The sequence below is a fragment of the Pongo pygmaeus genome, chromosome 21 (assembly GCF_028885625.2).
Source record: "Pongo pygmaeus isolate AG05252 chromosome 21, NHGRI_mPonPyg2-v2.0_pri, whole genome shotgun sequence".
Classification (NCBI taxonomy): domain Eukaryota; kingdom Metazoa; phylum Chordata; class Mammalia; order Primates; family Hominidae; genus Pongo; species Pongo pygmaeus.
Genome location: NC_072394.2, coordinates 61,018,667 through 61,045,685, shown reverse-complemented (window position 1 = coordinate 61,045,685; position 27,019 = coordinate 61,018,667). Strand labels below are relative to the sequence as shown.

Here is a 27,019-nt window from a genome sequence, read left to right as displayed (position 1 = left end):
TTTCAATTATGATGCATTTTGTGGAGTACTGGGCACCATACAGATCTAAAAATGAACTTGCAGTAAATTAAACATTTTTTGTTAAATCTGTTAGACACCACGGTTTTAATTTCACCATATACTAATGATATATCTTAATCTTACTATCTAAAATGTTCAACGTAATAAAAGGGATAGATGGAAGGTTTGGGATTTTTGTTTTTTTAAGCTTATGAATCCTTTTGTTTTGAAGCCAAAAATATTCTGGCCTATCTGTAATTGATTATACTCTAAAAGGAAAGAAAACAGATATTAGTTATTTCTGATGGTATAGACCATCAAATTAAACTTGATCTATGCTACTGGAAGTCCTTCGAGATTTGGAAAGTAAATCATTTTCCTATATGCTAAGAGAATCCTGAAGGACCAACAGAGAAATATGAAGATTCTTGGTTCTATTTATTCACTTTCCACATTATATCTAATGAAACTTCATCACAATAGGTCTCTCACTTATCATTCTCTTAGACTGAAAAAATGGAGGCTCCTGAAAAATGTAATATCCTTCTAATATTTTTTAGACTTTCATTTGCACATAAAACAGGACAAATGCCCCAGAATTCCATTAAAGTTTCTTGCAAATCGGATAATCAAACTGCCTGGATTTCTATTATTAGAAGTCAAGACAAGCAACTCCGCTGTCAAGAGAAATTCTCAGAGGTTGTTTCTTCAAGTTCTAGGCTAAATTCCACCCCCAACCCTTTTTTCTAAAACTATAAAATATAATGTTTATCTCATGGATAAATTTGTTTCTTAGACTATTTTTTTTTAAATCATAGCACAGCAGGAGTTAAAACAAATATCCTAAACATTATCTTGAATCATTTAAAAATCCTTTTGATAAACCAAGCTAACTGGAGGCAGGTATATAGTTAACAGCTTGACCCCTGAAGGTACATTCCATTTCTTCCTTTAAAAAATATTAACTGTTAAGAGGTAGAAAATCTCTTGAAGTCAAATGGTAAAACTGTCCCTTTAAACCAAATGTAAATAATGACTTTTACAGGTTCACTATCTAGTTTGTCATTGAACTTTCATTACAGAGTTAGAAGGAACATTTATAGCCCAGTGAGGTTAGAGAGGAGAGCCAGCCTGAGTTTGTCATTTCCCAAATGTTCTAAAGCAAGTACCAAGTATAGCTCAGTTAAGGAATTTCTAATAATTTTTCCCTGGAAGAAAAGGGTTTTCGCAATACTTACACAGGTTCCTGCAGAGACATGTGGATGTTTAGGGGGGCTCATCCGTTACTTAAGTAACATACTGTGCACCTATATCTTATACTCTTAAGGGCCCATGAATCACATCCTTGATGTATTCCGAAAGAGTAAGTGAAAGTACCAAAAAGAATTCCGTAACTCTCTTAGAATCTAAAAGATGCCTGTAACCATGAGCAAATGCCTTTCTGAGCTGGAGGCTGACATGCCAATTAGTGCAGTGTCATCGGAATCTAAACTGCTTATTTTAACACAATGCCCTAAAAATACTGACATTTTGGTTTGACAGTTACAGGAAAGTTAGCTAAAGGATATTTTCATTACTATATTTCCCAGAGTTTAATTTAGAAGGCCTCCTAGACCAATTTTCCTCCTTGAGAACAGAAAAGAAATACATACAAGACGTAAAGAGAAGTTCTGAAATTAAAGGTGGTTTCCTTTCCCTTTAGATATTTAAGAATAAGAGGAATCGATAACTTCAAGGACACCAGCCCACAAAGAGGAGGCGCTCAAGCCTCTCACACAAAAGTCCCGATCCTTTCAAACATCCAGAAAGTGCGTACACAATGGGAAACAGGGACTTCAAACAACATCATAAACGGGTCACAAGAAAATCAGTTACTTTGAAAAGAACTAAATCTTTCACCTGCTTTGTGTAAAACTTATCCTGACCACGGCTGACAAGCAGGTGATGGACACTTAATCATAATCTTACTTTATGTTCTTTTAATCACCAGATGATAGTTAATTAGTTATCATAGAATGAGAAAAACACTTGTGTGAAAGGAGAGTTCTGGAGACCATTGGTTTCTAGGATTGGACGCCTGCAAAGAGTTTATTTCAATTTCTCTGAAAAGAATCAACATACAGTAGCAGCTAATTAATAATTTTTCTCTTCGGTTCAGTCCTGAGAGTTTTTAAAAAAATGGCTCTGTATCGTAAGAAAACCAAAAAATGTTTATAGATGGGAGTATGTCTCAATTCCTTTGAAATATAGCCTCTTCTCCATAAGAAATTATTATAAAGAAAATATGAAATGTGTATTAGATCATTGCTTAGTCAGCTTAATAATCCCAAATGTGTTCAAAATAAAACACTGTTTCTGACTTTAGTATTCATCTTTGCATTTTAGAAGCAAATGAAATAAGTAAAAATATTTTTTCCCTGCTTTCACTGAGTATGGATTATGGATCTGAGAGAGCAATTTTTTGTTGTTGTTGCTAAGCATTAGAAGGATATTACATGAGAAACAGTGCCGAGTCAAGTTCTTAGACAGACTGATGAAAACGAGGGAAGAGGCCCGAGAAATGCATAAGTACAAGCTTCATATCACTCATTCTGTTAATAAAACATGTGGCTATAATTAAACAGAATCACAACCTACATATGGGAGGGAGGGTGAGAAATCATGAAATCAGCAAAGGGCCGATGAGATGGACCCACATTGGGCTCGGTACAGTAAAACATCACAGTAAGATCAGAGACATCCAGATGCCTCACCAGTTAAGATGAGCCCAGAAGACCTTGCCTTTCCCCATGCACCGAGACACCATGCAATCACCAACAGCTACCGGTGGGTTTGGTGGAAAAAATGTGAAGGCAATAGATTTGCACCATCTTTTGGTAAAATAAGACAGAAAGGGTCGCACATGCTTTGCCTCTTTGGTAATGAGTCAAGCAACCTCTGTTTTTATTTTGTTGTCATGGAGATAGAGGCCCAGCAGTGGGAATTCTAGGGACATACCAGGGCGGTGCCCGGATGCCTGGGATCCATCTGGATGTATACAGAAGAAAGTCAAACTACTTTAGGTGTAAAGCGCCTGGCCCTGGGAATCACGTGGCTTCTCTAGGAGCTTGCTAATTTAGCACTGGGGAGGAAGCAAAATCCTAGGGGGATGGGGCATCCACATGTCTTTTAAACAAAACGAAGTTAGAATTTTTACTAACGACATTCTTTTTATATGATTTCAGAAGACAAAAAAACAATTCCAAATGCTTAAGATATACAACAGGGAAAAGGGAATTGTTTTTTACTTAATCTGAATTGTAATTTTCCCATTAAAATCTATCCATATTAAGTGGGGGGCACAAAATAATACCAATTATTTTTTAAAGTTTCAGCTGTTCAGTTTCAGGATAGCTCTGAAAATACAATTTAGTTTGAAATTCAAGCTGTTTCATTTCCTATTAAATCTTGTAAATTTCCTTCCCCTACAATACTCAGGTTGGAAGGGTGCCAAATTAGACCAGGAACAAATTTTCACCAACTTCACTTCAATGCTTTATTTTTAGATTATATTAAAAACCTCATTAGGCTCCCTGAGGGAAAAGAGTGTTAACCACTAACAGAGGCAGGGGAAAAATAAAGGAAACAGAAAGATAAGCTAAATTGTTAACAAGGAAAGCTCCTCAGTTGGTCTGAGGATGCTGTACAAGCTAAAAGAAACTTACTACCAAGACCAGGTAAATGACTTGAGGTTGGAGCTTAATCTTTTACCCTCAGGCTAGTAAGGGCTAGTCAGGTTTGTCCAAGTGGCATATGTCTTTATTATGATTTCCAGATGGGATCTGGTGGGAGGCGGGTGGGTAAGAAGGGAAGGCAGAGAAACCTTGAAAGATTGTAAGCTAAGTGCTCTATACCTTTATACAATACCAATGTGCTTGAGTCTCCCGTTAAGAGGCTGAAAACTGGGCAGGCATACGCAAGACTGGGTGCGAGATTCAATGGAATGTCAAATGAAACTTAGAATTTATTAATGTATTTACATAATTTATAATCTTTAAGCAATGGCCTCATAAATATAGACTACAACTTTACATATGCTAAGCAACAGATACTTGCTTTTCCCCACCAAAATACTTGGGTTTAAAAAAAATTGACAGCATTTACACCACCTTCTTCACTTCCGCTCTTCTTCCTTTTTAAACCATTGCTAGTCAGTTTAGAACATATGAAATTCAGTCTATTCTGGGCAGCTTCTCTACCATCACCATCTTGATCATGAGAGCTTATTTAAAAAGGTGCCAATAACGTGTTTGGTGGCACACACATGACAAGGTCAGAAGCAAACCCAGGGTGAGCTAGGCATCTGCTGCTATGATTGTTAATTTACTGTACGTATCCTAGGCTAACATGTTCAATGAAAAGTGCTTTAGAGATGACAGAGATGAAATCATTTCCATCAGTCCTATAAATAACCCATTTTAGCTTCAGATAATAATTGTTCTCCCTCCACTTAAACTATCCTACTATATGTTAAATGATACGACTCCCTCTAACAGTGGGAACAGAAACCAAGGAAATTATAACCTCCACAAGGTCTTTTTCTTTTCCCTTAAGAACCACGAAAGTGCTAATTTTCCCTTTACAAATGTTACATAAAATCTTGATTACAAAACTACTCAACAACTTAATCCTACCATCCATACAATTATATGTTCCTTTTCAGCAAGGTCAAAAGCCAACGATGTAGTCCCTTTGTACACTAGAGATTCTTTACATAATAGAAGTTCACAGACTGAAATATCATTGCTTCAGTCTTTGGAGAACAGAACTGGTCAATTTCTGTGAATCCTTTTTGCACGGAGTAGACTCAAGACCGGCTAGGTGAAAACTGATGGCAGGGACCCCAGCCCTCCTGTTAACTTTCAGGACCACCTACTTCATCATCAAGTCTGAAAGGCTGAGGTTCGGTCAGCAGCAGCTCCGCTTTGGCTCTGAAGGCTGTCTTCGGAGTTTGAAACCCTTACCGCCAGATGGCGGGTTGGCGTCAGTGGATGGAATTCTTCGACCTAAACCAAGATGAGAAAAGGGAAGGGAGTGAGCTGTAACTTTCTCAGACACAATAATTTTGCAGATGCGATTTGACAGGTTTCACTGAAGTAAAAAAAAAAAGTTTAATAAACTTTTTATACTCGAATAATTTTAGATTTATAGAAAAGTTGCAAAGATGATAGAGCTCCTGTGTACCTCCCACCCAGTTTCCCCCAGTGCTGACATATTACCATGGGACATTTGTCAAAATGAAAAGTTCAACATTGCCACATCACTATTAACTCCAGACTTTTTTCAGATAGCATCAGTTTTTCTGCATGTCCTGCTTCTGCCCCAGGATCCAAACAAGGATATCACACAGCACTTAGTAAACGTTTTTTAATTAAAAAAAGCCACACATCAAAAACATTTTGTTTTGAGTAGGCAATATACAGGATTTGTTTTTAAAAAGTTCAACCAGAACATGGTTGTCCCTCTGTCTCATAACAAGGCCACCACTGTGGCCCACTTCTCGTGCAGCCTTCCAGAGACACACACGCACAAACACTCAGGCACACCTATATCCCTACCCACCTCCCCTTTCCAAGGCCAAATGGGGCAAGAAATAAAGCAAACTATATGCACCATTCTCCACCTTGATACCTTCACTCAACACATCCTGGGGATTGTGGCATCACAGTACATGGAGAAAGAGCCGCCTACTTTTGTTTTTTTTTGAGACAAGCTATTGGCTCTGTCACCTAGGCTGGAGTGTAGTGGCATGATCTCGGCTCACTGCAACCTAAGCTTCCTAGGTTCAAGTGATTCTCCCACCTCAGCCTCCCGAGTAGCTGGGATTAGAGGCGTGTACCACCATGCCCGGCTAATTTTTATATTTTTAGTAGAGACTGGGTTTCGCCATGTTGGCCAGGCTGGTCTCGAACTCCTGACCTCAAGCAATCTGCCTGCCTTAGCCTCCCAAAGTGCTGGGATTACTGATGTGAGCCACTCTGCCTGGCCTGCTGCCTTCTTTTTAACAGCTCTTTTGTAGATGTACCACCATTCATTTAACCATTTCTCTATTGATGGGTATTTAGTTTGTTTCCAATATTTTGATGTTATTAACAAAGATGCAAGAAGCATCTTTCTGAACTTACGAGTGTATGTGTAGGATTAATGCCAGGAGTGGAAGAGCTAGGTCACGGTATTAGACTCCTGGGTATTTGTCTGACACATACATTGTATTCCAGTGTCTATCTAGCACAAATGCAGGAAGAATGTGCAATTTAAATTTTGACAGATGCTGCCAAATTACTCTCTGAAGAGGCTGTGCCACTATATTCTCCTACCAACAATGCATGAGAATGAACAGGTTTCACTTCACTGCTCCGTGAAGCATAATGACAATTTCAAGAGAATCCTTAAATCACCCATCTACCTACCTGGCTGATAACTCAAGGGTTGCTTCTTCTACAAAGGCTTTCCTGACACCCTCCCACTTCCTTACTCTGTAACATCCCAGACACTACAATCAATCAGGACACCAGAAACAGGTTACTACACATATCTCATATCTGTTTACATGACTATCTCCCTCACATTAGACCCTAAGCTCTTCTAGGGAAGAGATCCTATTTGTCCATCTTTATGTTTCCAGTATCTTATCAGCACAATACCTGACACAGAAGTACTTTGTAAACATGGAATAAATGGACATGTACACCTTTTGACATGAATAAGGCTAAGATGGCCTCTCCGCTGACTCTCAGGTTCTGTCAAGCCTTGAGCCTCCACCACTTTGAGTTGTCTGCAGATCTGTGTGGGGAGTACACAGCGTGGTTTCCACATTGAGAAAGTATCTCCCAGTGTCTTGTAACTACTTTTCAAATGACTAGACACTGCTGTGAATATACTACAAATCTGTTTAAAAGCTTAACCCAAGCTACTTGTCATTATTCTCAATAAATGGATATTGAAATATAGCTGGTATCTTAGAGACATCTGTGAAATATGACATCAAAACATTGTTGAACAAATAATATTTTTAAAAGAAAGAAGAGGAGAATATTTTCATGAGCTGGGAACAGGTAATGATTTCTAAAACAGCAACCAAAAACCTAAAGCAGCTAAACATAAAGGAAAACAAGGATCAATCAGATTATATGAAGATTAAAAACTTCAATCCATTGAAGGAGTTGACTAAAAAAATCAAAGGCAAGCCATACAGTAGAAGATACTTCCAATATACATAGTCAATAAGTGACTCATCTCCAAAATAAAGAACTATAAAACATTAAGAAGAAGGCAGGTAACCCAATAGGAAAACAGGCAAAAGACTTAACAGGCCCTTCACAAAGGAGGATATGTAGATATGACAAATGTAAATAAATATTCGGAAATGTGCTCAACTTCATTAACTGTCATGAAAATGGAGATCACTGCCTACCCACCAGAGACAGAAAGTGACCGGACTTCTCATACACTACTGGTATGGTTGTCAACTAGTACAACTACCATTTTGAAAACTGGTTGGTGGTAAAGCTGTACTGAATGCATGCATACTCAATGACCAGTAATTTTTCTTGTGGGTATAAATATACCTACCAAAAATGTGTACAGATGTTCACCAAAGAATACGATCAGAATGTTTAGAGCAGTACTGTTTGTAATAACTCTAAATAGGAAACAGCTACCCAAATGTCTATCAACAGCAGAATGGATAATTATATTGTGGGTATTCTTCACTGCCCCTTTACCCCCACAACTCGGACTCTGACACTGACACGCACAAACCAGCCATGAGAATGGATCATTTACAGCTAGATGCAATGACATGGATGGTCTAAAAATGTAATGCAGAATGAAAGAAGCCAGGCACACAAGAGGAAACACAAGAGGAAACAGAGTGTTTTTAAAAATATAAAGTACAAAATATATGTAAAACAAAACCAGATAAACCAATCTGAAGAATTAGTATCAGGATGGTTACCCTTGGGTGTAGGAATGGCCATGTCCCAACCAGAGTGCCAAGCACTGGAGTATATTCAGCTTGTGAAAATTCACTGAGCCTTATACTTCTGATATGTGCACATTTCTGTATGTCTATTATACTTCAATACAAAGTCAGTGTGTCAGGCACTGTGCTCACGCAGTTTTACTAAGCCAGTGAACAAGAAAGTCTATGTACATCTCTCTCAATTTTTCTAATCTTTGTGAACATACAGGTTTTGTTTTTCACAGTTAAAATGAATATGTACATACTAGTTTTTATATAAGCCTTTTCATTGTTGGTATAGTTTACTACCTTCCTTTTTCTTTTTTTTGAGACGGAGTCTTGCTCTTGTTGCCCCGGCTGGAGTGCAATGGCGTGATCTTGGCTCACTGCAATCTCCACCTCCCGGGTTCAAGCGAGTCTCCTGCCGCAGCCTCCCAAGTAGCTGGGATTACAGGCATGCACCACCATGCCCAGCTAATTTTGTATTTTTAATAGAGATGGGGGTTTCACCATGTTGGCCAGGCTGGTCTCGAACTCCTGACCTCAGGTGATCCACCCACACTGACTTCCCAAAGTGCTGGGATTATAGGTGTGAGCCACCATGTCTGGCCTACTTTCCTGTTTTTAATACCACTAAAGTAAAGAACATAAAAAGATAGCGGTAATTTTAACATACTCATGACACCACACACTTAGATATTTTAGCTTGAGCTGTGAAAAATTCCCAACTGGCTTTATGTTGCTTTTCAAAAATCCATCTGGGTACCTGCTATTTACATCCAGGACAACAATAAACATGATTTTTTGTTTTTTTAAGAGATAGGGTTTTGCTCTGTCACCTAAGTTGAATTGCAGTGGTGCAATCAATGGCTTACTGCAGCCTCAAATTCCTGGGCTCAAGCGATCCTCCCACTTCAGCTTCCCGAGTGGCTGGGACTACAGGTGCGTGCCACAATGCCCTAGTATTTTTATTTTTATTTTTTTTTAGACATAGGGTTATACTATGTTGCCCAGGGTGGTCTTAAACTCCTGACCTCAAGTGATCCTCCTGCCTCAGCCTCTGGAGTAGCTGGGATTATAGGTGACAACCACCATGCCCAGGCACATCATGACGTTTTAACACTGAAATGAATGGGCTGGCCTAGAGGGTGCAATCAGTAGTTCACTGGCCATATCTGGCAGCAGATGGGCTCCTTAGGCCTGCAAAGTACTTTGAAAATACTTAAATGATTGGCCAAATCTAAACAATGGGACATGTAAAAAAAAATGTGAAAACAACCTTAGCAACCAGGGGCCCACATTCCAGTGTGGCCCCAGCTGATGGAGCTGGGCCTGGCCTGAGCTGGGGTTCCCAGGGCTTCATCTAGGCCTGCTCTGCTCATGGGTCATCCTTGCCTGGCCTTGGTGGGCTCTGGAGTTCATGCCCCTCCTTGACACAACGGCAAAGGACCCTCCCTGCTTCAGTCCCCTTGGCTCTCAACCACATGGTGGATCTTAACGCTACATCCACCCTGCTCTGATGGCTTTCTGCTTTTCTCCACCTGGAAGTCTGACATATTTATGTGACTCCCCACACCTCTACAGGGCCTGCTTCCTTGGACCTGAGCTCTGATAGCACCTCCTTAGGGAGACCTTCCCTGATTGCTTGCAGACACTCCTTCATTTCATCCTAAATTATTTTCTTTGTATCAGTTATTATGATCTGAAATGATCCTATTTATTTGGTGTTCACTGTCTGTTTCCCTCTGTAGAATGTGCGCTCCAGGAGAGCAGGGGCTGCGTCTATCTTCTTCACGGCTATTTCCCCTGAGCCTGGAACAGCTCCCAATCAATATTCTGATGAATTTGAATGAAATGAATAAACATAGATACAATCTGCAGAGGATCCCAAAGGCATGCAGCAGCCCCTCTCCCGTCTAGTATCATCATATTAACACTTCTGGAAAGGGAAGGGAAAGAGAAGGGAAAACAGGTCTTACCTTTCACTTGCCTAGTATTATTTTTGAGGGTTTTCTTACCGTGCAAGTATACCTGCATTTCATTTCCCTTTATTCATTTTGTTCATTTTCAATGACCTTGGATGACTAACAGAAACATATTTAAATAGAGAAAGAAATGGGACAGCTTTCATGACCTCAATACCCTGTGCATTATTTATTCAGTAGCAACATTCTTTCCAGAAGGGCAGCAGCTCTTCAGCAACTATAACATGATATGAAAACTGGCCATTACTCTTACCTTCTCCAATCTCATTTCACTGATCACAATATCAGAGACTAGACTGCTCTAAGTAAGACAGGAATTCTAACCAGGAAGATCATTCTGTGTTAAGTTGCTTTTACAGAGGAAATGGATAAGGCACAGAGATACTCACTAATTTCTATAAAGAGTTCATTTATGTTTATCGCATTTTTTGCGCTGGTCTCTACAAAAATTGCATGAATAGAGTCGGCGTAGTCCTTTGCATCTCTCTCCATGACTTCTCTGGAAGGCAACAACTACATATCAGAAATTCTACCCATGAAGATCTTAGTTGTACCCCCACCTACCCAGTAGTTAACCAGATTTATGATGACAAAGGATGGCCTAAATGGCTGTTGGATGGGCCCTGAGACACGGTCTTCCCGATTACACCACAACCATGGGTAAACAAACAAAATGAAACAAAACTCGGTACCACTAGTAATGTAGCTAATGGAATGATTAGGGATGGTAGGGTTTTCTTCCCCAGCCAAAATTTTCAAAAAGCCCTTGCTTTGGGAATGATGGAAGTGGCCCAGAGAAACTGCCAATAAATGTGCTTTCTGCATTCAAGTATTCTAAGTCATGGGAGCCTGGGGGCTGCTCTGATCTCAGATAATGTTGGGTGCAATGCAACCAGTATTTCCGTAAATTGCACACCTGTCTATATACATAATATAATTAGCTCCAAATGCCTGAAATCTTAATTTTAGTTTGAAACTTTAGGACTCCAACCACATAACCAAAAGGAATTTTTCAATGTCAGAGATAAAATAAAAGCAAGATTCTTATACTGGATATTGCTTATTAAGAAAAGGAACACATAATAGGTATTGTAATCTCTCATTCTAATAACTTACCTTACATCGATAAGATCACATTTATTTCCTGCAATGGCAACTACAATATTAGGTGGGCCATGCTGTCGAAGTTCTTTCACCCAATTCTTTAATGTTGAAAATGTCTCCTGTAACACAAAAAAAGGAGAGCAACTGGAGATCTAAGCAACCAAAAGAGAGTTTTCAAGACAATCTAAAAGAAAACTATATAGTCTTACTTCTTTTGTGATATCATAAACGATTATAGCTGCAGCCGACCCTCGATAGTACATTGGTGCTAAGGCACGAAACTGCAGAGGAGGGGGAAAAATAAACAAAATTGGGAAAATTGGTTAAATATGTTTTAGACTAGACTTATAAGCCCATTATCCCTACACAAAAAGTAATCTTTCTCTTAAGCCAAAGAAAATGACACGCTGCTTTAAAGCAAATGAACCAGTAATTACCAAAGGCAAAAACTTTTAATGTAACACTGAAATGTCTCTCAGAAGATAGTTTAGAATACAGTTTTATAGGAATTAAATATGGCGCTTTAAACAATTGTTTCAGCTAAAAAGGCTTTTTAATTGAACTCAATGTTATAATTCCCAAATTCGTTTGTTCAATAGTCCTTTAAACTTTGGCTTCCCTAACTATCACGGAGATAAAAATAATGCTATAAATAGTTCTCCAGAGAAGTAGCTGCATTTGGGTGTCATAAAGAAAACCCTGCAATCTGAACACTGATTGTCCTTCAGAAATGAGTACACATTTACATTCACTACTTGGATGAGTTTGCAACTTGCTTTTTGATATCTCCATGCATGTGCCAATTCTCAAATGCTGGGTACAGATCTCATTTCATTTACATGAATTTAACCCTGTATACACAGCTTCTTCCCACTCATCACCCTGGCCCCCACAACCGGTGACACACAACAGGGAGGAAAAAGAAGGGAGAGGAATAACCATTTGAACAGCAAGGGTGATTCAGTGAGCTATTTCTCTCAATGAGTGTGAGATGGAGACTGTGAAGCTCTTTCCCCAGTCAACCTCAGTTATTGGGCACACGTCCTACGTGAGCATCTCACCCACTGAATATGATGTCAATGTTTAATGACAAGAATTTTGCCTATACTTAATTTTCGTCTTACACCCTAACTCTGAAGCCTGACCCCCACTTATGATCTGATGACACTGTATTTACATCCTGTTGTTAATGGTGGTTTACCCCTGAACACAGGCAGGGACTATCACAGGGGAGCATTTGGTGCACATACATAAACCACATACAGAACTATGGATTCTGGAACTGCTTATCCAATGAGTTTAACCTTTTGGCTTTTAAAATTTCATATCAATTTGAGTTTTACAAAAGGAAGTGAAGTTGTGACTGTAAGCTCCATGATGGATGTCAGCATGTCTGCTAGGCACGCCATTTTATCTCAGGGCCTAGTATCTGACACGCTATAGGTTATCAAGAATTGGTGAACAAATGAATAAGAACTGCGTGAGTGTGTCAGACCTCGCTGTCCATACACAGAAACTGTTACGAGTTTTTGTGAGAGAAACCCCTGCCTCTGAGGTAAAAGCCTACTAACTTCCAGTAAAGGAGACATTAAGTTTTAGAAAAAAGAAAACAAAAATAAAGGTTATAAGCAAGAAAGCACCACAGAAAAGAAAACTATATTATTGAGTAAAAAAGAGATAAAGTGTTGGGTTGACTTCAACAGCGTAAGAGAAAATGAGGCAGAAGTGCACAGATGGAATAAAGGTTATGGTATCAGCTTTCATTTCTGATGTACTTATATTGGCAACGTTCTTTACAGGGTTGTGTTTTCTTTCTTCCTTCAAATTCGTCAGGTAAAACTCATACAGAGAAAAGCAAAGATCTTAACAGCACAATCTGATAAACTGACAAATGTATATATCTGTGTGAATATCATCCACTACGATGTCAAGCAGTTCTATCAACACAGAAAGTTCCTCAATATTCTTCTCACAATGTCCTTCTTCCACCTTGTTTTCATGTCTGTTTTACTGATATTATATAACCACAAGGGTATCTTTTGTTTATTATTTGAATACTACATCCTTTTGCATTCTTTATTTGTTTTTATATTTATAGTAGTCCTCTTATAACCAACACATAGTTGGGTCCTGATTTTTGACAACCTTTGCCTTTTAAGTGGAAGGTTCAGCAGTTCAGCTCCTTTATATTTAATGTATTTACTAATATATTTGGATTTAGGTCTACCATTGAGACGGAGTTTCGCTCTTGTTGTCTAGGCTGGAGTGCAATGGCGTGATCTCAGCTCACCACAGCCTCCGCCTCCAGGATTCAAGCGATTCTCCTGCCTCAGCCTCCCTAGCAGCTGGGATTACGGGTATGCGCTACCACACCTGGATAATTTTGTATTTTTAGTAGAGATGGGGTTTCTCCATGTTGGTCAGGCTGGTCTTGAAATCCCGACTTCAGGTGATCCACCCGCCTCGGCCTCCCAAAGTGCTGGGATTATAGGCGTGAGCCACCACGCCCGGCCTGTATCTGTTCAATTTCTTTTAAAATTCCTGCTCCTCCGTTCTTTTCCTCTTTTCCATTGCTTGAATTTTTCTTAGTGTTCAATTTTAGTATATTAACTTCTCTACTGACTTTTGAACTGCACTTACTTGTATTATTTTTTAAGTTGTTGCTTTTGTAACTATAATATATACTGCACATTTTTCTTTTTTTTTTTTGAGACAGAGTCTCGCTCTGTCACCCAGGCTGGAGTGCAGTGGTGTGATCTTGGCTCACTGCAACCTCTGCCTGCCGGGTTCAAGCAATTCTTGTGCCTCAGTCTCCCAAGTAGCTGGGATTACAGGTAAGTGCCACCATGCCCGGCTAACTTTTGTATTTTTAGTAGATATGGGGTTTTGCCATGTTGGACAGGCTGATCTTGAACTCCTGGCCTCAAATCTACCTGTCTTGGCCTTTCAAAGTGCTGGGATTACAGGTGTGAGCCACTGTGTCTGGACTACTGCACGTTTTTCTACAGTCTACTCGGTTTAAAATGCACCACTTCATGTAAAATATCAGAGACTTGCAAAAGTCTAATTTCTGTTATCCTACCATTCTTTGTACTACCACTGTCAAATAATCTAAATCTACATATGCTATAAACTATACAATCCAGTGTTACAATTTTTGAATTAGTTAACTTTTGAATAATTGAAGAAGAAAAAACAGACATTTCTATTTGCCATTTCTAGTGGTTATTATTTCTTCCTATGGATCTGAATTACCATGTGGTGTCATTTTCCTTTAGTGTGAAAAACTTTCTGGGATGGCTGCTGTTGATTTCTGTTTTTGTTTTTCTAAAAATGTTCTTACTTTGACTTTATATTTGAAAACTAATTTTGGCAAATTGATAGGTTTTTGCTTTCCACACTTTAGAGATCCTGTTCCTCTAGCTTCTGGTCTCCAGTGTTTATGTGTAAAGTTAGCCATCATTCATATTGTTGTTCTCCTGTTTACGTGTCTTTTACTTCTGGCTGCATTCGAGATTTTCTCTTTACCTTTGGTTTTCAGCAGTTTGACTACAACTTACGTAGATATGGTGTTCTTTGTACTTAGAGATTTGTTGAACTTCTTGGATTTGTGAGTTATGTTTCACCAAATTTGGGAAATTTTCAGCCATTATTTCTTGAAATCTTTTTTTCTGTTCCCATCTCTCTCTTTGCTCCTCCTGGCTCTCCAATTACATATATGTTAGACTGTCTGAATTTGTCCCTATGATACTGAGACTCTGTCCATATTTTTCTACTGTTTTTCTATTCTTCTGATTAATTTGTTCTATTATCCTCCAGTGAGTTTTTCATCTTAGATATTGCAGCTTTCAGCTTTAGCATTTTCATGTAATTCTTTATTAGTTTCCATTCTGTGTGAGATTCCCCATTTGCAGTTAAGTCATTAACACTCCTTTTTTTTTTCCCTTAAGAGATGGGCTTTCGCCATGTTGTCCAGGCTGGTTTGGAACTCCTTGACTCAAGCAATATGCCTGTCTCGGCCTTCCAAAGTGCTGGGATTACAGGCGTGAGCCACTGTGCCTGGCCTACTTTTCTTTAAATCTCTGAACATATGTAAAATATGTGCTTTAAATTCTGTGTCTGCAAATTCCAAGAAAAGGGTCACTTTAGGGTTTGCTTCTACTCACTGGGTCACACCTTCCTGTTTCTTCATGTGTGTAGTAGCGCTGACTGTCCACTGGACAGTGTGGATGATGCACTGTAGACGCTTGGTTTTTATCTTCTCTGCAGAGTATTAAGTTACTGGTGACTCATCCTAAGATTGGTTTTACACGTTGTAAGGGTTGGTCTATGTGGGTTTTTGGATTTGCCCTTAGTCCTAGGACACGGTTTCTACTCCGAAGGCATGGCCCTTCTGAAGTTTCATCGGAATGCCCAAGGTGTTTAGTGATCCCCTGTAACACAGCAGGATTGGATTCAAACTCTGAAGTCTAGCCCTGCTGTAATGAGGAGCAGCTAAAATCTCTGCTGTCTTGTCACCCTTTCCATCCAGCTACTGGTTTCTGTTGCATTTTATAACGTCTCTCTTGTGAATTCACAATTTCGGGGTCAAAAAAACTTCAGGGAATTTATAAACAGATTTTAGGGGGTCCCTCCTTGTTGAATCCCTCTTTTCTGCAATTTGCCTCCTCTTTTTCTGGCTGCTCTAGCAGTCCTAAACTCTGCACTCAACACAAGCTTTCTGCTTAAGTACTAGCTACCCTGTGCCACTCGAACTGGGAAGTGCCCACCGGGGAAAAGCTGTAAAAATGTGGATCTTACACAAGAAAGCTCCCCTTTGCAGTCCCTGACTGCATTTGGTTGCTCTGCAGTGCCTTCAAACAGTTGTTTTTTTAATGCTTTGTCCAGAGTTTATATATAATTTTTAGCTGTGGGAGGGCAAGCCACTCTGCTATTACTGACATGGAAACTTTCATATCCTTTTGATGCAAAGAAACAAGGTGGAGGCATGTAAGAGACTCAAAAGATGTCAGCACATCTCTGCTCCAAACCTGGCTCTAGATTAGGTGATGGCAGACTTTTTCTGGTGAAGACCAGGTAGTGAATATTTTGGCTTTAGGGGTCACATAATCTCTGCTGCAACCACTCAACTCTACTATTGTAGAATGAAGGTAGCCACAGACCAAGCTTGTCTAACCGGCAGCCTGTTATGTGGCCCAGGACAGCTTTGAATGTGGCCCAACACAAATCCATAAACTTTCTTAAAACATTGAGCTGTTTTTGCGATTTTTTTTTTAAGCTGATCGGCTATCGTTAGTGTATTTTATACACGGCCTCAGACAATTCTTCTTCCAATGTGGCCCGGGGAAGCCAAAAGACTGGACATCCCTGCCATAGATAATAAACAAACAAGCATGGCTATGTTCTATGAAAGCTTTATTTACAAAAACTGGTGGCAGGTTGGATTTGGCCCAAAAATATACGTGTAAATTCTGTCTGCAAATTCTAATAATGGGATCACTTTCGGGTTTGCTTCTACTCACGGAGTCAGGTCTTCTTGTCTCTTCATGTGGATAGTAACTGTGCACTGGCCAGTGTGGATGATGCACTGCAGACTGGTTTCTGGGACTGTCTGCCGCAATTCTAGATGATACTAAGCCACTACAGTTGTTCTTGATTTTAAACAGGAGAACAATTCCTTACATGACTACTGTGACAATAAATAAGTCTGAGCCTTCCTAGTGTTCTGATCTCTGTAAAAACAGTCATTGGGAGAAACCACATTAAGATGCAGGAATGTAAATCTTTAAAGACTGGATGCAATGTCTATTAGACTCTGGTTAAGAAGCTTTTTTTTTTGAGATGGAGTCTCACTCCATGGACCAGGCTGGAGTGCAGTGGTGCGATCTCGGCTCACTGCAACCTCCACCTCCCGGGATCAAGTGATTCTCCTGCTTCAGCCTTCCGAGTAGCTGGGACCACAGGTGTGCGCTGCCATGCCTGGCTGATTTTTTTATTTTTAGTAGAGATGGGGTTTCACCATGTTGGCCAGGCTGATCTAGAACGCCTGACCTCAGGTGATCCGCCTGCCTTGGCCTCCCAAAGTGCTGGGATTACAGGCGTGAGCCACTATGCCTGACCAAGAAGCTTTCTTTTATACAATCACACACAGATGGCAAGTATTTGACATGTTCTTACCACATGTATGGTGTATTTATGAGGCTTTTTAATGTATGTGTTGTGTCTGTCTCAATGCTACTGCAGGAGTCCTCGTTACTGAAGGAGATAATTGGTGGAAAAAGGGTGACTTTAAATGCATTCATTCAAGATAGCAAATAATAGGGAAAAAATAGTCTCACAAAGACTCTATCTTGAGAAGATAAACTTAAAATTGTAAAATCAAGTTTAATTTTATTTGGTATTTGAAAAACCTTAGGTTTATTATTGCAGCCAGGAGCTAATTTTCTGGATGAACACTGAGTCGAACTTGATTGATAACTTAGCTATGAATCTTCTGATAAAACTACATGCTAGCACAATACGATATCCTTCATTTCAGGTTTGACTTTCATAGTCTTATCATAAAAATGACAAATTTTTACAAAAATATTTGAGGGCTTCATCAATTTTCCCTAGGCTCCTCTTAACCCTTTGATACACAAACCATTATCTTCTGAAGCACTTATATCATCATCCTGAGCAGTATTTTTCCTCTTAAGTTAACAAGATCCCTACTGTCAAGGGCTTCACAGGACATTTGAGAAATTCTCCAAAATCACTTTCACTGACTTAATGAAATCACTTTGCAATCAAATGTAGCTGGACCATCAGAAAGACAACCCATCTGTCAAAACTATGCGCAGTACAAGATGTCAAATGGGGAGGTTGGGGAGGATGTCTGAATGGTCAATTCATCAAAAGGGTTTTCATTTTATGACAATTTTGGTTCCATAATAAATCTCATAACTACAAAGAGTAATAAACATACAACACCAGAAATTTATAATTTGAGTCATGAACTACTCACATGGTAAAAGTAGGCAGAGGAGCTGTCCTTATCTGTGACTAAGTAGGGCTGTCAATCAGTAGACATAAACCTATGGACATCAATACCATGTGCCAAGGGGCTGAGAACAGAGATATGAAGGCAGTCCTTGCCCTCAAGGAGCTTACAGTCTAATGAAAGGCAGACAGGTAAGGAAACAGGTGACAATCCCATGGATGAGAGCAATCAAAGACTTCAGGATACAAAGGAATACTGCAAAGAGTTTATTTGCTGATTCATCCAACCAACCAATATCTGAACATCAGCTCTAGGTCAGGTACCATGCTAGGCCCTGGGAGTACAGCAGTGAACAAGACACTGTGGTCCCAGCTCTTGGAGTTACAGTCTGATGGGAGATTGTCAATGAAGGTAGGTAGACAGATATCTAAGGACAATTTTTAATGAATGTTCTGAGGAAAACGAGTAAGGGCAGTAATGACGAACAAAGTTGGGGCCCTGCTTAGATGCAGGGGGTTTAGAGAAAACTCTGAGTGTTATCACATTTAACCTGAGACTAAAAGACGGGAAAGGAGCCAGCTGGGCTCCAGTGGAGGGAACAGAGAGTTTTGGTGAGAAGGAACAGTGTATCCAGAGGCATGAGGCCAAGGAATGCTGGAAGCCCTGAGAAGAGAGGAGCCCAGGGGGAGGCCTGGGCAAGTCACGTGGGGCTTGGAAGGTCTCTGTTCAGTGTGGCTGTTATGAGAGGTGCAGCGGGAAGTCACTGAAGGATATTAAGCAGGCCAATAACACGGGCTGATTTTTGTTTCCACAAGATTCCTCTGGGTCCTATGAGGACATGTCATGGACAGAGGGAAAGCAGGGGACCCATGAAAAGGCTAAAGGAGTACTCAGTGAATGGCCAAAGGTGGCTGAGAGCAGGATGCTGGGAGCGGAGATGGAGAAGTGAATCGATTTGCGACACATGTAGAGAATGAAGCTGTCAGGACACCTGGATGGAGAAGGTGTCCAGCACCGAGGGCGAGGGAGGAACCCGGGAGGCCTCCAGATATGGGTCTAGAGCAACACAGCAGTGTGGCGATGTGGTTATTTGTCCGAGAGCAGAGATGGCAGGAAAGTCCCCTTTAGGTGACATCGGAGGTTGGTTCCGAAGGCTGAATAGAGTTGTGGAAGGGCATGAGGGTGTGAAACTATGGCATGCTGGAGAACAGCAAGCAGTTTGTACTAGAGGACAGACTGGTGGGAGGAGGTGAAAATAGAGCCTGGCTGTGGATGGCACATTCTGGACCTTCAATGCACTGCCCAGGATAAACGAGCAGTCCCTGACCCAGACAGGCTTACAAGACGTGTCTTATGTGATCCTCCCAGCATTTCAAACAATTTGTGGGTAGCCGTCAGGTGTGTGGCTTTCCTTAGCACTGTGCTCACGCCCAGCAACAACCGGCTGGAGTGAGTGCTCATCAGGTGGCGCCCCTCTCCTGTCTTCTCCATGCAGGCCATCCTGGTCAGCGCCTCTGGCCTGTGGCCTGGCCCCATGAGTATCTCCTGTGCAGCTCTGGGCTGTGTGATGGGGCATCAGGCAGGCTGTAGGCAGGTTTGCATCTCAGAGCAACTACTCCTGTTGCAGAACCAATTAGAAGTGGACAAGCAAGAGGCAGGAAAACCAGCTAAGTACAAAATTTCAGACTTCTGCTACCATGGTGGCAGAAAGGGAGAGAGGCAAACACCTTTGTGTTATTTTTTTTTGTGTTCCAGAAAAAAAGAGATGTTATACGTCACTGCGTACACCAGGACAGGCTCTGATTCAAAGCATAATGGAATCTATATTACAGCATGGTTCTTTATGATGAGGGCTTTGCTGTATCATCAAATATATGTGAGGGGTAACTGAAACTTGGGATTTAGTGGAGGGTACATATATTACTAGTAGGAAGGGCCACACGGATTCGTGGCTAACAGGACAGAACCCAGGGCTGTGTCTACAGATATATTCAGGATTCTGGTAAGCGACACACTTCTGAAGGACAGAAGAGGGATGGTTAGCAAAGGTCCAGCTGTCCTAAATGCTCCATTCTAGATGTACAACATGAGCAAAGGAGAAGGAATGGGGAGTGGAAGACGGTAAGCAGAATATCTTAGATGAGTAATGGGACAGAGGCACAACATCCAGTGTTAAAAACAGAAGAAACCAAACAGAGCAAACTTAAGACATTAAATCTGTACAAATGCATGGAGTCTATGTCTAGGACAACAGTAATGGCTTGTTTTGTTTTCCTCCATTTGTCTGTGATGATTCTTGTCAGATTTCATACTACACACACTATCTATGGTGTCTTAGATAAGGCTGTGATGACAGACTATTTTTCCTGATTACTTCTGGTACACTTTTAAGAGCTTAAGATAGCACCGTGCATCTATCAGATGTGCTGTTTGGATCGTACTGTTTGAAAACAAAATTAAACGGCAGCTGAATAATGGGGTGGCTGCCAGAGACACCTTGGAAGGGAAATTGGACTTAGTACCCAGAGGAAAGGGGAGGAGGCAGATGTGTCTGTCCCCATCCCTGCCTTCCCGGCCCTTTCTGATTTCGGTGGGCTTCCCCAAATTCCATTAGACCCCATGCTGCCATGTCCAGGCCCCGCTTCTGGTTCAGGCTCTTCCTTAAGTAGATAACCATCGTGGCCAATTTTGTCATCAGGCATTTATTAAGTATCTATTGCAAGGCACTGTGTTAGCTTATCCTTTTCACTTAAATCTCACACTTCATATGCTGTAAAGTTCCCTCTTCCTCTTTAGCTTTTAAAAGGCAGCAATAAATGAGTTGTGCTTAACTCACCCTTTCTACCACTAATTGCTTTATATATCTTTACTAGAGGAGAGAGCCCTAAATTATACACAGTGCTCTGAGTGGGATTTTATCAGGCCTGTTGGTCAGCATTTACTTTAAGACACTGCAAGGTATAAAAATGCCCTCAGTGCCCATTATCACTTTCTCCATCGGTGGACTCTGTGGCTCTAATTGAAAAGGCAAAGGCAAAGGCTGGCCTACGCAAATGGAAATAAATGTGTCTCCGGTGCACAGAAGAGAAGTGAGTAACGTGAGATGACAGGGATGCTGACAGTTTAGTTGGAACTTTCATTTGGGCCTCAGAAAAACAGAGTAAATTAAAGAGTGACTTACTCGTTCTTGTCCAGCTGTATCCCAGATTAGGAATTTATGTAGCTCATTTTGGTACTGGACAGTCTTGGTCATAAAAGATGCCCTATAAAGAGAGACCTAAATGATCAGAATACAATTACGTAAAGCACGTTTCCAGCCCCAGTCGGAAACATCACTTAGACTCAACCAATGCTCAATCTCCCAGCACCACATTGTATCCTAATTGTGTTCCTCTCTGGAGTATTTATGGGATGCTCAGATGCTGAGTGCATATCCTCCGTCAAAATAAAGCATTAGGCACATCTGCCCAACACCAAGAAAGAAGAGTTCTAAGCTCTGTATCAAAAGAATCAAGAGATAGTTTGGCAATACAGACATTAGCCTCCCTTGTAAAACACAGAACCTGTTATTTAAAAAGATGTTATCATGGGAAAATATTCCTAAAAAACTATGTCCAGGAATGTATACGCTAGTTAAAAAAAAAATTTTTTTTAGGATCTGGCTTTGTCCTCCCCCAATTCCCAAACCACGTGCCCATGTAAATAGGTGAGTGAGAGCTAATGTTAACATGCGAATTAATAACATTAAGGTGTCGAACAAGGAGCAGGAAGATGGCTGGAGAAGTAACGGCTGAACCAAGGGGACCCGATTCATCATCAGCGCCCCTGACGACCACCTGCATTTCATCGACAAAACGGGTTTCTCAGCTGAAGTTCAACATCACACCTTGGGGCCTCATCCAGCCCCAGATGGGAGAAGGAATCATGGTTTGCAGGTCACACCACTCACTTTCAGGGAGCTACTCTGCCCCGGGCACTCTGATGGCAGGGTTCCTATTATTTTGGGGGTTCTACATTTGGAGGATCTTGAGTGAGACCTCAAAGTTTGTGTATCCTCTGAAGAGCCATGGTGGCCCAGAAGACACATCTGGACACTTGGGGGACTCCAGGACACAGGTTCAGGATTCTTGCCCTGGGACTGGGCCCAGCTCCAATACTACCTTCCATTCCCCCCTCACCCAGAGGGCAGCCTCCCAGGAAGTCCTTTGTCTCCCAGTCTCCTCAAAGCATCCCAGTCTGGCCAGTAGGGCCCAGAGATGGGTGTGTCTTCTTTTCTAATGAATAATAAGCCTTCTGGAAGCAAGTATGAAGTTATACTTTTTTTTTTTTTGCCAAATTGTACTCTTGTTTTTTGGCCAAGTTGTACCCAAACCACTCCAATCAGGACATTGAACTCAATGGCTGGCATTTTCAGATATGCTGAGGTCTTGAAATATTTTTCTTGAGATTCAAGTAATAATCTTCAAGAAAAGTGCAAGTTGAATAGACAGGATGACTTTCTGATGAATCATGAGCTTAGACAAGTATCAGAATCCTTAGTTTTAAAACTTCAACTCTGATACAACGAATTCCTGGCAATATTTATATAAATTTATGGCATGGCAAGTAGCCTCCAAAATAGTGACTGTGACTAGGAAGGGAAGGTAAATTAGGAGGCAAGATCATATTTACTGATAGGTACTACTTATTGGATATTTATTTACTGAAAATTTACCCCTTGGTATCCTTAGTAAAGTGCTTTGTACACAGAAGGTACTCATAAATGGTTATTGTATCAAGAACTTTTGGTGACTCGCTATGATTAAATCAGGATGTACAACATGGTTTCTCACTTAGGAAAGATCTAAGCATTCAAAAAGCATTGTTTATTGTGAAGATTACATGAGATGATGTATATGGAAGTGCTCTGTAAATTATAAAGCACTATATCTATACAAGGTATTATTATTATTATTTAAAGGCAGCTCCAGGAAATGTTTTAGTTTAGACTTTGCAATTAGTCCTAAAAGCTTGCAACTCAACTCTCCATCAATTATGGTTGTGGTGTTACATTTATGAGTGACAACAGGCATCCAACAGGAGCCCACCAACAGAGCCAACACATCCAACACTTCCATTTTGGCTGCTCAAAGGATGAAAGAAGAAATATATTTCAAGTAGACAAAAAGCTGAGAAAGGTATACACAATAATTATGACAGGATCGGGACTCAATGAAGTTTAACCTATCTGCCAAGCATTTACCTTTAATGAAAACATTACTTATTACTGACTTATTATTGAGTCAGATAAAAGACAAAATGGCAGCTATGATGTAATGAAAGTGCCCTGAAGGATTAAATCTAACTCCCTGTCTGACCCTGGACCACCTTCTACTCTCCCCTCTCATCACTTTCACCACTCCTCCTTCCCATCTACCCTGAAGTTTTCTTGTATCTCAAGCTCCCTTCTTGGGTCTAAGTCTCTGCTGTTGGCTTCCAGTCCATTGATCACCAGCATCACTTGCCCACACCACCAGTTCTCTAGCCTCCTTGCCTGTCTTGTCTCAACCACCCAGAAAAGCCCCAACAGCCTCTCCACCTGCTTCCTCTACCCAATGGTTGGGTGGTGGCCTCGCTTGAGGAAAAATTATAAAACTATGTGGACAGGCATGAAGATTCTACACTTTGCTGGGCATGCCTCTTAGGCCTTCTTCCATTCCACAGCAATTATCCCACATTCTCGCTCCTCCTTTCCAGTTCTCTACCACTTCCAGCTACCTGTCTCTTCAGGACAATAGCTTGTTTCAGCCTTCTCAGAGAAAACAGGTTATAAGCCCCAAAACTCTCTACCAGCTCCCCAGTCAACACTTCCAACTAGAGAACAGACAAATTTCCACTCATACTTGCTGTGACTTCCGTTTTTCTGACTTTCGCTGAGTCAGAGATGTCTTTTCTTTGGATCATGTGTCAATGCTGCCCTGGTTCATGACCCCAGCACATCCTGCCTTGGCCACTGCAGTCATCAAACTGGTCTTCTCAAGTTTCAAATCTTTTCAATTGTCCCTGTCTCCACCTTCCCACTGCCCACTGACTGCTCCTCTTCCTTGGATGCTTTCCCACTGGCTCTCCCCTGGCCAAATGCTCCCCATCGTTTGGGTCTCAACTTAAATGTTAATGACCATAGACACCTGTGCCATCTACCCCACCAGGCAGCCTCCCACCCAACTCACCACTGCGCTTTGTCTTTAGAGCACCTTTCATAACATCTGAGTAGTTCATTTACGTTTCTTTTTAAAGTTTGCCTGTTCAATGAGAATTTTAAGTTCTTTGAGTGTAGGGGCCTCGCTGTAACTCTTCCTCTGTAATAGGGATATCTCCTCATCTCTCCATCTCCTTGCTATCCTAGAACTCCAACAAAACATTTATCACGTAGCCTACAAGCTAGGTGGCTGTCTATTATGCCAACAGATCTAGGGTGTCTTGGCCAAGCACTTCCTGAAGCATGAAGTGAGAAGTACTATTAAAATGCAGGTAAAACGTTGAGATTAGAGCAGACCTGGGCTCTGCAACCTTAGCAAGGTGTGTGGCCTTTAGGGTATGCGGGAAGTGGTTCAACTAGCGCAGGGCTGAGTACGCCCAAGCAGTGTCCTTCCTGCCTTCTGCCAAGCCACCAGCTCCAACTCCTTCTAGCCCACAGGCAACCAGCAAAATCCAGGAGTTACAGCAAAGAGTCACTGTGTCCCTCTCTCACTCAAAGCTCTGGAATTCTGCTAAGAAAGAAGTCATATTGCTTTTTGGAAGGAGGGGGTGTCTCTTTCCTGCTCATTCATGTTTGAATCAGGAGTTTTTTCCTAACCCCACGTCACAGCTCAAGTGGCCAACCTTTCTCCCCTCAACCCCACGATGCATCTCTGTTGATTTCTGAGAGGTTAAAATCTTGGCCTATCACATCTGTAAGAACCACTTTCTCCTCAGCATTAGGATTGGATTCTTTTACGTAGTGGTAACACCTGGATTCAGGGTGAGACATGGGAAGGGGTGGTTGCCTGTGGCTCTTCCCGAGCTCTGGGCTAGCCCCGGGCAGAAGGCCTCCTGCAGGACTCAACAATGGATTCCTTCCTATGGTCAGGTCTTTATCTGTTGAGAACAGCACTTTTCCAAATCTGCTTGATTTTAGTTTAACTACACAATTTAGATACTTCATCACCTTTCCTGCCCAACATGGTGAAAATAGGGCTTTATTTCCACTCTACCCCCACAAATCACCCCAAATTCCAAGATCTCAATCACAGAACGTTATGTCTGCCTTCCACAGAACAGAAATGAGTCTGCAACTATTCTTTGTCCTTTGTTACTTGCATTCAATTTTGAAGTAGAGCTGTCTGGTTCTTCCTTTTATATTTAATCTACACTTGAACCTCAATCCCTGAAATAAATTCATAAATTGGACCCTAATCTTCGAGTGGGACTACTACAATTTTTCCCTCCCATTGTCACTAGAACTCTAGGATCACTAGGATCACTCCTTTAACGATCAAGTTAAATGATGCAGAGGGTATGATAACTTCAATATTTTGCTTTTTGAAAAACTGGCAATGGCTCCCTGCCATTCAAATGATACCTTTTTATTTTCCAGCCTGCCATTTACTTGTCTGATAACCTTATTTTTCACTACTAAACCGTCTCTCTTCACTCTGCCTAGGCAGATCTTATTATGTCTTTAATCTAAAATCCCTACTAGCATTATTTCCTAAAGCTAGAATGCTTTTCATATACTTCTTCATTTTTCATGGCATTCTAAAAATATGACTTTCTTTATGCACACCAAGTAGTCACGATCTTTGGTCAGAGTACGTGCTCTCAATGAAAATACTTGTTGCGAGGTATTTTAAACATTTCTTTTCTTTAACTGCAGTAGACTTGTTTAGCTCTCCTGGAACATAGGTGTGCTCTGACATCACATTCCAGCACCTCTCTTTACTGCAAACCCTTTTCTTTGCATGGCATATGGGATGCTGTCACCCCCATAATGGCATATAGTGCCTCCCGAGGTTGAACAATCCAGCACATTTTACAATTAACAAAGGATTCTCACTTCTCAAAACTAGAAATCTCATGCAAACAACCCTTGGATCTCTGGATTATGCGTATACTGATGGAAACACCACTGAATACCAAGATTGAGACATAAAAAGACGAAAGGCACATGACATCTAGAAGTTCCTCTAACAGAGGTATCAAGGGACATTCACAAAGTTATCTCTGTTAGAATGGTGCAAAGAACTTGATGGGTCCTCAGTGAGGGTTAGCTGAATTTAAGGGCACATTTGGCTTTTGTTAGAGTGGCTTCAAAAAGCCGGAAGTCTCAAGTGTATCCATAAATTCAGTGAAGTATTATGTGCATTCCATAGTCACACACACCTTTAACCTTTTCTTGAATCTCCACCATCTCTTAGGCTAATGAGATCTAAGGATTAACTCTGCATAGTAATCTCCCCCAAGCAGTCGATACCCACTTAAAGCAGAGGGGTGCACAACGGACCGTTCCACAGGTTCACGGTCATCCTAAGCAAATCCTTTATCACCTTCTACATGTTCATCATACAGTCTAAAAACTTTTTGAAAAATATTTAAAATCAAGGAAAAGATTTCTTTAAACAGGCTGGGCATGGTGGCTCACGCCTGTAATCCCAGCACTTTGAGAGGCTGAGGCGGGCTGATACTTGAGGTCAGGAGTTCAAGACCAGTTTGACCAACATGGTGAAACCTCATCTCTACTAAAAATACAAAAATTAGCCGGGTGTGGTGGTGGGTCCCTGTAATCCCAGCTACTCAGGAGGCTGAGGCAGGAGAGTCACTTGAACCCAGGAGGTGGAGGATGCAGTGAGCCAAGATTGCGCCATCGCACTCCAGTCTGGGCGACAGAGCGAGATCCGTCTCAAAAAAAAAAAATAAATAAAAACAAAC

The 27,019-nt window shown here is 41.0% G+C and overlaps 1 protein-coding gene across 1 annotated transcript in view; it reads right to left on the bottom strand.

Moving 5' to 3' along the window:
• Positions 1-3,978: 3,978 nt before the first annotated feature.
• RAB22A (RAB22A, member RAS oncogene family) overlaps positions 3,979-27,019 on the bottom strand; it is a 52,938-nt gene continuing 29,897 nt past the window's right edge. Inside the window, exons 3-7 of the mRNA XM_054467122.2 lie at positions 21,255-21,336; positions 11,301-11,372; positions 11,104-11,210; positions 10,377-10,486; positions 3,979-5,045 (exon numbers count right to left, since the gene is read on the bottom strand). Of these exons, the coding sequence (XP_054323097.1) occupies positions 4,948-5,045; positions 10,377-10,486; positions 11,104-11,210; positions 11,301-11,372; positions 21,255-21,336 (469 nt within the window). The 3' untranslated portion in view covers positions 3,979-4,947. The remainder of the gene's footprint in view (positions 5,046-10,376; positions 10,487-11,103; positions 11,211-11,300; positions 11,373-21,254; positions 21,337-27,019) is intronic.